This window comes from Phaethon lepturus, unplaced genomic scaffold, assembly GCF_000687285.1.
Source record: "Phaethon lepturus isolate BGI_N335 unplaced genomic scaffold, ASM68728v1 scaffold12287, whole genome shotgun sequence".
In the NCBI taxonomy this organism is placed as follows: Eukaryota; Metazoa; Chordata; class Aves; order Phaethontiformes; family Phaethontidae; genus Phaethon; species Phaethon lepturus.
In genome coordinates, this window is record NW_010551180.1 from 32,128 (window position 1) to 42,979 (window position 10,852).

The 10,852-nt window shown below is 42.5% G+C and overlaps 1 protein-coding gene across 1 annotated transcript; it reads right to left on the minus strand.

The window, feature by feature from the left end:
• Window positions 1–299: 299 nt before the first annotated feature.
• Window positions 300–10,567, minus strand: USP18 (ubiquitin specific peptidase 18). The gene is made up of 10 exons (XM_010290824.1): window positions 10,399–10,567; window positions 9,222–9,318; window positions 7,804–7,949; window positions 5,581–5,660; window positions 4,619–4,765; window positions 3,698–3,793; window positions 2,457–2,627; window positions 1,392–1,523; window positions 883–932; window positions 300–348 (listed from the first exon to the last, which is right to left on the minus strand). Exons 1-10 carry the CDS (start codon window positions 10,565–10,567, stop codon window positions 300–302), a joined length of 1,137 nt encoding a protein of 378 aa, XP_010289126.1.
• Window positions 10,568–10,852: the final 285 nt, after the last annotated feature.

Here is a 10,852-nt window from a genome sequence, read left to right on the forward strand (position 1 = left end):
GGTGGGGGAATTGAGCAAGCACCTATGTGGGGCTTAGTTGCCAGCTGGGGTTAAACCACGACAATATCAAAAACATATGAAAGAAAAAGTTTCTAGGTGCCACAAATCTTAGATTCTTTCTCTAGCTGAGTATCATCTCCTGCACTTTTTTCATAAATAAATGTGAAGGCAGAGGTCACTGACTGACTGCAGAACGTCTTTCTTGTGGAACATTTGTACAGGTCCACACTGGCACAGAGGTGCTGAGCTCCATGGACAACACACAGCTTCCCAAGACATTCTCATACTCCTGGATAAGGCTACTGAGGATGTTTTTTCATGTAAATCAAGAGATATGCTGTTTCTCCCCTGTGGAAGCAAAGAAATAGCAAAACAAGATGTATGTCTGAAGATCTACATTGCAAGTAACCTCCCAGGTTTGCTCCTGCTCAATTTTTTGAGGTTTAGGTCAACTGAACTGGCCCTCTCCAATGTTCCTGAGGCAGCATATAAAGCTGACCCCTTGGCAGCGCTATAGCTTGTAAGATGGATTATCTCTCTCCACGGCTCATTTTCTTATGATGCATCAAAACAAAAAACATGGAGGAATCCTGACTGATGTATCTAACTTCAGTCAGGATATAGGGTCTAAGTGGCAATCATGAGTAAACAAGACCACTCTCGCAGCCCCCTCTGTGACTACGCAGTAATTCTGCAGGGTCCCGGTACTGTCATATAGTCACATCAGAGTAACCAGAATACAAGGATGCCTCTTCTACTCTCCTGCATCCCCAGTACATCCCAGGCAACATGCAGTTCAAATCATTCACCTTCCCTCTCTTTGCTATGCTCATTCCAAACGCCAGAGCATCACTAGGTAAAAACAGAGTTGTGTTTGCTTACCAGTGGAGCTTGGAATGTCCGTAGGTGCATTTAACATCATCCCATGATACCTAGAGAAGAAAAACACACAAGGGGAGGCTGGTAGAAACTCTTAAGAGATGGACATACTATGATACTAGCACAGCAATTCTCATAAGAGTGGTATAAGAGGTACTTCCAGGAGCTAAACACCTATTAATAAATCAGTTTATTACTTTTACCCTTCAAGGAAAACCAGTTCCTTTGCCTCTTTTGAGCACATACACTAAGCAGAAGTACATAAAGTAGGGTATACAGCAGATGGTTCCTTCTGCAAATTGCAAAGCAGAACTTAAGGCCTTGTTTGGTACAGAAGCCAGAGCTGCTTTGCCCTCAGCTCAGAGTATGCCATGGCAGAGGAATGAGGTGCACAAAGCTCTGCAGCTTCAGTTTTCTTTCCTGGTTCTCTTTAATCAGCAATCAGTCAGACTGAATGAGATCTGGAGGAGTGTCTAGGAAGCTACAAGAGAAACATGGATTTGCGTCCTCACCTGGCGAACCTCAGAGTCATTGAAGCAATACCATTTACATTCTGTGAGACTGCGAATATAGGCACAGTAGTGTCCACAGCTAGTTGATCCTGAATGAGCAACAACGGCAAAAAGCTCATACTGCCAGGCAGCCTGTGAAGAGCCACAAAGAGTAACTTTCAGTGAAGCAATTCTCATTTGCCACTGGCTGAACAGAAGCAGCAGCCAGGACAGCAAGAATTTTCATTTCATAAGGAAAAAGGAGAAAGATTAGATTGGCCTTGAGGATCCTGCCTCTTATCCTCAGAATTTTGCCTGCCAGCAACAGGCTGGCAGCCTCCCTAGAGGTCACAGGAATGTGAAAAAGGCAGTTAAGATGGCAAAGGGGCAGCAAAGGGGTAACACTGCACCAGTAAGGTTTTGCTGTTGCCACACTTTCCCTTGTTATTTCTCAGTAAGGGGAACAGATCCACATTGTGGTGGATCACTCTCAGCTGCCTGGCAAAGCTATTGTCTACCTGCTAACCTCAGATCTGTGGCAAACAACACTGCATGGGAAACTGCCAAGAATGGAGTTCCCCTGTCTTGGACTAGCAACCTCCTCAAAGCAGTAGCTCTGCTGCTCACTGAGGCCATCTTGCCCTGGAGGCTGAACCACAGGACAGAAGTTGCCTCTAAGGCACTGTTTACGATGTCTGGATTTGGTCATCCAAATGAACTATGTCTTCATCTTTTCTTTAGTACATTTAGAAATAGAAGAAAAAATTGTGATACACACTCTCAGAAAAAAAGGGATTGGTTGTTTGTGTTTTTTTTAAAGCCTGTTTTTTGTTCTTATGGCAGAAAGCTCCAGTTATGATGCCTTTGGTGATTTAATCTGAGCACAGAAAGTTGAATACCTGAACTTGTTAAAACCATGGGATGTGAGACAACACCAGACACAGTTAAAGGCTGAGACATACACTTTTAAGACAGGTGCTCTGAACTGAAGAAAGTACTGGTGCAACCTCTTATATTTTTATGAGACTTGAGCAGAGGGGAGAATAAAATCTGCCCTTTTTAAACAGGGTGTTAGGAGTATCTCACCTTTTCATTGTCACCTGGTTGGTACTGATTTTCTGTCAAGACTGCACTGAAATCAAGGTCTTGTGGGAATGGCAGATAGTGACTAAGCTTGTGTATGTAGGCTGATTTTTCGAAGCAGAAGCGCTTTAGGTGTATGGTCAGAGTCTGTGGCAGATGGACTAGCTTCATGCTCTGTAAAGCAATAAATACTGCGATTAAAAACTAAGGAATAAACCCTTGGGGAGGTGGGGTGGAAACAAACAGCCATTGCCATCCAGTGAATGTAGCATGGAGAGCAGTCAGTGCTACAGTGAGTGATTGCCAATTCCACGAGACAGCAGAAGCCTAAACCTTTGTAGGTCATCTGCACACGAGACACATACAGAGCTGTGATAACCAAGTTTCTCAACTTGAGCGTGATCAGCACCCAGCGTTGGGTGTCTCATGGGCTGCTTCGTTTCTCATCTACTTTCTTAACCCTCATCTACTTACTACCCTTAGTTGGTAGTACTAGCTTGGTGAGGAAAGGCAAGCCAACCTCCTTGTGACATGTGGCCACTAGAGCTCCATGGAGGATGCCAAGCTGACAGCTCATTCTTTCCAGCACAGACTTTGTTGATATTAGTGCTGCTGCCATGGTTGCCACCAGGACATACGGATGCATTGTGGCATCAGAGGTGGCCCACTGGTGAAAATGATGTGGAAAGTCTCCTCCAAGCCTTGAGCTGAGGCAGTCTCCCTTGCACACCTCTTTCTTCAATGTACTTGCCTCTTCACAAAACAGCTAATTCACTGGCTGGCAGGGACCAATACTGTAAAAAGTGCGGAGCCCGGTGGAGAGCAAGGAAGAAAGGAAATCACCCTACAGTAGCCTACTTTTATATGTGTGTATGCACAGCTCCAGTAACATATTCTTGTCTACCCCTGAAGCTACACAGTGGTGTGAAGTCCCACAGCGGAAACACAACATAAGTCAACACTGTGTTGGTACCAGCAGCTTTTCTGCTGGTACAGAAATGCTACATCCCCCGGTGACTTATATTAAAAGCCAGGAAAGCACTCTTTTGTTGCTATATCTACAGTAGGGAATTTCCTAACAGGAAAGATGCATGTGGTTTATACCTAGCAGACATTGCTGTGCTGACAAGTCTTTGAGTTGTTGACCTCTTAAACTGATATGGTTGAGTCCTTTCCCTCCCCTCCCCAGACATAAAGGGTGCTCTGGGTATAGGAGACATAATGGGAAATAATTCTCTGATTACCTGCAAAAAAGGTGTTTTCCTTCCACACTGTTCACAGAAACACATGTTGTGATCAGTCAACTCTTCTGGATGGAAAAAGTATTGCAGACAATCCTCCTAAGAAGACAGAGATTTCTTTCAACTGAATTCCTTCAAGCTAGATTTCTATTTCTACTTGTACAGGGTGCATGCAAACAGCAAAGCTACAGAAGGCATGTTTTATTCAAAGGACAAAAGATTGCCTGTCAGTCTAAAAAAAGGTACCCCCTTTTTCCTAACTGCTGCTGTGATTACATTAGTTGAAAAAAACAGAGTACCACATTTTCCACAAAAAAAGATGTTGATGCGTAAGTGTCTTTTATACCCACTTCAAAGCCTCTGAGGTTTTGAAAGAGGTTCCTTTAGGCTGAAACAGTATAAAGTGGTCAGAGAATAAAAAAGGTCCAGTGGTTCAGTGTCACCTGAAAAATCCACTGTCATGCAGGCAGCACCTACATAGCCACCATCACTGCTGTCTCTGGATATCAAACAGCAGTACTGATTTAACAGTAAAGGAACACTGCTCTGGGCAAATGTAGTGTGCCCGGCCACAGATTACAAGTTACCTAGGGCATCTCACTGTGGTATCTAATGTCTCACAGGTACACATCACTGTGTAGTATGAGTCTTACAGAGTATTTAGTCAACACTTTTTTAGAAAGGCAATCCAAGGATTTTATTTTCCACCCCTCAAATCAAACATTTTTTCTAAGAAATTTAGAACCCCTCAAACAAAGAAGTTTGAATGAGAAAAGATCACCTCAAAGCCCCAGACACCCTGCAAAGATTCTTGCAGAGATGCTACATGAGTCCCAGGAGATACCAGTGCTTTAAGGAGAAGGCTTTCACAGTAAGCAAAGGGCAATCATCTTCCTAAGGAAACAGTGCTGCCACTAAACTTACCAGACTCTTCAGCATGTGAGAATTGGAATCCAACACTGGGAGTGGAAGGGTTAACATGCTGCTGTTCCTCTTTGTTTCAAAAGAGCATTTCTGGCAGGCCAGGTGCTCCTGTACACAGATAGTGTACAAATAACTCAGGTCTTCAACCTGGAAGGGTAAAAATAGGCAAAAACAATGTCTATGAAGAACACAGGTGAAGTATTTCCCTCTGTGGGTGGGAAACCCCATGTGGACATGTTACTTTACGCAATGTTACTGCTTTAAGGCTTGAACCCACATCTGACATTGACTTATGTGGACAGGGCACTTCCCATTATTTAAAGGAGAAAACTCCTTTCCCTCATCCCCTACCAAAAGGGAAAGACAGAGCATATAACAAGATCAGACAGTTAAATGTTTGCTTTGATGCTGAACTGTATTGTTTTGTTTGGAACTGCAACAGTTCCAGAAGAGCCTGTCTTCTATATGAATGAAACTATGACAGTGGGTGAGGAAGAGTCAGTTTTCTCTTACCTTACATAGCTCCCCGGGTAGAACTGTCATATACATAACATAGTAACAGTGACTAATAATAAAATGCACGTGGCTGACTTCCAAGAACAGAGGAGCTGTGTCAAGACACGCCAATAAATGCTTACAGAAATTAGGTAACTAACTTCAGTGTTGCAAAAAGACCAATCTTTTTGTTATTAATTAATCAGCTCTCCCATTAGAATGAAGACCATGACATGTCCTAAAAGCAGGGTGAACAAAGGTTAGCTGTGATTCAAAGTGTTCAAGCCTATGAAATCAAGATTCCCTCTCCCATTTGAAAGACGGGAGGAAAGATCCAAATAGGGCATAACTTTAAGAATTTAATTTAGGACAATTGTCAGTGAACAGAATTCCTCTTCAAGAAGCAGAGGAAACCACACATGACAGGGCCCAAAGTACCTGGTGTTCATTTCAGTGACTGTCCTTACCAGCTCTGGCTTTTTCATCTGCCTCTTTATCAAGTTCCAGAGAGTCAGAAAGAGCTGGGCAGCATCATGCTGCACAAACACTGGACAAACAGAAAACACAACCCCATCAGTATTATGAACAGCACCAAGCACAGATTTCCCAAAGATGGCAAAGGGAGATTTATGGTCCCCAATTAGATCCAGTCTGTTGCTCCCTTGCCACTCCCAACCAGGGACAGAGCTTAGGCTGGAGACAAGCTGCAGTGTCTCCATGTGACCTGCAGCAGGCAGAAGGAAAAGATGGGAGGGCTTGAGTGGCCCCATTGCACAACCCAGTGCAAAAGTCATGTCCTCGTCACTAGATGCAGGGCCAAGAGTATACCCAATAACTACCAGGGCTCAGATGTCTCATTGAGTTGAGGGTTGCATTTATTTGAGTCCTTAAAAACAATACAGGGAAGATTCTGCTCTCTTTTTCGCCTTTGTTACTCCAGACTTGTCTCCCCCATCCCCTCTTTAAGGCTATACCATTCCTGAGATAAAAACAATAGGGAGGCCTATCCATATGTCTCATCCACAGAATGGTATAAACCCCTTGATCCCTACCCAGGGAAAAAGCACATAGTTTCAGCACAGGAAGCCAAGGATGATGTAGTAACATTACGCTTTGGTTTTCCACTCTGGCTAAACTGGCATATTAAGAAACCTAAGATGGTGGGATACAGCCCAATGCACAGCTTGCTTAGAATAGCTCAGCAAAGAACTGCTTCAAGACTGAATATAGTGGGGGCAGAAGGGGGGAATCCACGTCCTTGAACGTGAAGAACTGATGTTCTCAGCCCATGATGAACTCAAGATTTAGGAACTGGACAAAAATTACACATAGTTTAGCAAAACCTTGATATTTCTGGACTACCTCTATGCTTGATCATAGATGAAACAAATTTTGTGGAATAATCCAACACCCTGAGGTGGCAGCGCTTTCAACTTCCCTGCAAGTCTGCAGATACTGATTTCAACTGAGTTCTGCTAAGATTACAGATATCCCTGACTAAATGAAGTTCAGAAAAATATACCTTTCCTCATGTCTAATAGCATATCTACGATCCAGGTAAAGCATCACTTGCTGGGATATAGGACTTTATGAACTACACCTGAATTTTAAAGCAGAAGGACAAGGTGGGAAACTGTCAAGCTTTACAGACTTTCTTTGGGCATCTCTCTTTAATTGGAAGAGAGAAGGCAGAATGCAGAGCCATTCAGTCTCAGATGGAAAAATGATGCAAACAGAAATATTCAGATTATCTCATGTTCCTCCTTAATATAGGTCTGGGCTGGCTACCATCTGTCCTTTTCAGTGCTGTCCTGTTTTGGCTTTTATATGATAGGGCATTTGGATATACTGTGTGTATTTGTACACATAAACTGACCCTCAACATATTCAGGGAGATTATAAACATGGTGTCAGGGTAGTGCAGTCCTGAGAACTTTAATTTTATGCAGTTTTAGAAAATGTTCCAGAATGTTTCATTGTTCATTTTACTATATTCTTGTGGGTAATGTTGGTTAAGGTAATAAAAAGCAATTTTGGCACCACATGTCCTTTATATAAAAGGTTAAAAACACACATCGAACAGTCTTTCTGGCATTTTCTAAAAGCTTCTGGATAATACTTTTAGCAGACCATTGTCACCCATCACCCATGCATTTAACAATCTCTGTCCCTTGGGACCCTGCCCAGGTGGGAGGTTAACCGAGCAAATTCTTCTCTCTGCCCTTGTAACAAGGAACAAGAAGGATATAGTTTCTATCCTTGGGGATCTGGGCAAACTCAGTATCTTCTCCACCCAAACTCTTCCTTCTAGTAAGAAACAGCAGCTGTTTCACCATTATCATGCTGGTATAGCAAGACAAATCAATTTATAAGCTGTCCTCTCTCTGCTCTGCACAGCCCTTTCCTCTGACCAGTATCAGCAGCTGAGTCTTCTAGCAGTCTGATAGTCTTCTCACCCTTTGGACATCAGCAAGGATATCTCGCAGGGGTTTTTTATCACCTCTTCACAAGTGAGAAACAGCATCTCACTCACAACTGGGAGGCAGCTATAAAGAGCACTATGTCATTGTGCACCTAATTCCTCACATTTCTGAGTCTCTGCAAGAGGTGTCAGAGTCTGCACTGCTTGTTAGTGCTTGATAATTAACATCCCTGGTCTGCAGAGGTGGGCATGTGGTGGTGCTGCTTACATTTCACTCTGTATGCTGAAAGACAGCTAGCAAGGTCTATGGGAGAAACAGCTTTCTGCTTGCCACGCTGCATCTCCTCCAACAGCAGGAGCATTTGGTATGGGACATTCTTTTTCTTCCACGCAGCACATGGTGGCACTGTGATCCTACAAAGAGAAGCAGCAACATGAATGATAATCACTCTGTACAACGGAGAAATATGACATAACACCTGGAGGAGCAGAGGTGGATAGCACAGATAGCAACTCAAGAGGAACCAGAATGGGCATGTTTTTAGCAAAAGAAGGAGAAGGGGGAAGCAGACACCTATACTAGTTTATCTCACAGTGCAGGCTGAGAGTTCTAAAGTAAAAGGCCACAATTTTAAGTTGGTCTGTTCCTTGGCAAAACAAGCAGGACCTGAAATACCTTCTGGGCTCTAGAAACAACATTAGTTACAGCCAGTTTCAGAGCTGTTCTTGCCTCCCACCTGTTCACGCCTTCATTCTCAACACACCCTCAAAATTTCATGGGCATTTAAATGCAAATACAATGCTTGTATTTGAACTTTATGCCAAGTGGAAAGCTCTTTATCCTCCCTAAATTTATTGTAGTCCACAGGTTTCTCTAAGTCTTTCTTCAAATAACAATAGTAACCGACTGTCTACATTATTTAGCTTTACCCATTTATGACAATTGTCATCTCTGCATGCCTGTAACTTGTCCTTTTTCCCCCTCTGCACACTGGTGAGAGTGTTAAGAAATTTGGAGAAAGGAGGACTGAACAGGAATGATCCACTTAGATGATTAAAGCTAAAGTGAACCTAGCAAACTGAAAACAAATCAAACCAGTTATTAGTGTGGTTGGTAAGAATGCAGAAGCCCAAATCCTCCTCACAAACAAGTAGACAGCACAGTCATGCAAAACAAAATAACACTATATATTTGCCCTCTGCAACAACACTTACTCTTCTCTATCAAGTGTTAGCCAGGACAATTGGGGGCCAGATACTATGGATCACCAATATGCTTATACGCTTCATGTTACAAACTTAATAGTGGATATGGTTACACACGACACAACTTTTAGTTATAAAGGGCTATGAGCATACCTGGAATAAAATCATATCCTGTTATAGAAAAGAGAGACAGAAGTCATAAAGACTCAGTATTCAGGATTGCAGCTTACCAGCATACAACCAGCACATGAATCAGAGATGACTTAACAAGTCAGAAAACTGCAACTTCTACCTTTGCAGGCACTAGTCTGTATATGACAGACACAACAAGGCAGATATCTTGCTGAGTGAGCTGAAAGCACCTTGCTAGCATCTTGATGATCCAAGCCTTCAAATGTACATCCCATATTAAAAAAAAAAAAAGAGTGAAGACAACAGAGCAACAATGGAAGTATCTCAGGTAGTTCAAAGACGTGGTACCTTCGAAGTATCCCAGTGAAGTGTATATTCATGAGGAACACTTGGAGCACAGAGTTCAGACAGCAGGTCTGTCCGATGTTGTACAGTCCAATAGCTCCTGGAGGCACAAAAAAAAAAGAGGAAGTAATGCCTGGAGATAGGTACAAGAAAAGAAAGTGAAAATTATTTGGAAGTGGCAAAATCCTCTTGCCATTCAGTGCATAGGCCCAGCATCTTCGTCAGATCTGAGAAAGTGTTCAATCTATTCTTACGTTCCTCAAGCAAATAACATTTATTTGTCTTTGGCAACGAACAGAAAAAATCCAAGTAAGCCTGGATTATGATACTCAAATGTCTCCCTGTTCCTCTATTTCCATTCCTGTTGTAACACATCTAAACATAAAATAAAATTAAAAAAACAGAAGTCAAAGGCTGCCTCTACAAGGATTTTTATTCAGCCTTTTACACATCCAGGCCTAATAACAAAATTAAGAGCTACATGTGGGACCACATGCTAGCTGTCTACCAAATAGGCTTTAAATTTCCCCTTCAGCCTGCCTCTGGTATTCTTTGTCTCAGTTTCAAAGAAAGGAACTAGCCTGAGAGAAGTGGAAAAAGCAAGTCACAGCTGTTCACACTGCATGTAAAAAGACGGCATATTCTGTGACCCAAAGGGGTATAAGTAATTGTGGTCAGAAATTAGGTTTTCTTCTGAAGTCATCACCAAAGGGAGAAAGGACATGGAACGGAAGCTCAGAACAACTCTGAAATGCATACAGTCAGTGGTAAGGGTGGGCAATAGCTGGGATAAAACAGTATGTACACCTGAAAGACTGATGACAGTTTTTGAGAGGCCAGTCTAGCGATGCAGCAGAATAACTAGGACCTAGTCCATGGTTTAGCAAATCCAGAAGCAATGCTGGCTATATTTGGAGAGAGACAGGGCCAGCATCTAGACCTTTTCAGCTGCAATGGCCAAGTTGAGGACTTAAAAGGAGAAAAAGCTCCAAGATCCTCATGTAACCCGTGCCCAAAAAAACAAAATGGTTTGCCACTTGGCAGAGCAAAACGAGAATCATCTGTATATTCCTCAACAAAGAGGTAAAGAATAGGAGAAAATGAAGCTGAAGGACAGAGAATGGAACAGCAGATGTTAGAAACAGAAAATGAGAGTGAAGAATAGACAAAACATTATTACCATTTTTTAAGTCTGCCACACCAAAGACTGATGTTAGCCTCTGGTCTTTGGCCTTCCGCTCTTCAGCTTCCTCTTCATTATTTTGTGCATCTATTTCTGCCATCATGGGCTTGCTTAGTGCCAGCTCTAGTTTCTTGCTCCTTTCTTGACATCCACTTCTTTGTCCCATCAACAATATTGTACAAAGACAGAAGGACTGCAGAAAGACACAGAAAGATCAGGAAGAGGGGGAGCACCCAGAAACACAGGATTTGTCTTTGTATTTGATATTTTCATGACGAAAAAGCTGGAATGTCAATCAAATTAGTAAGATCACTGCAATGGCATTTGGTATATTTGAATTAACATGGATGTTGTAGGTGTGTGGGCTATTGGCAAGATAACAGACATGGAGCTTGACCACAATTGCTTCCTGTCTTCTTTTTGTGGCTAAATAAATAAATGAATCTTCAGT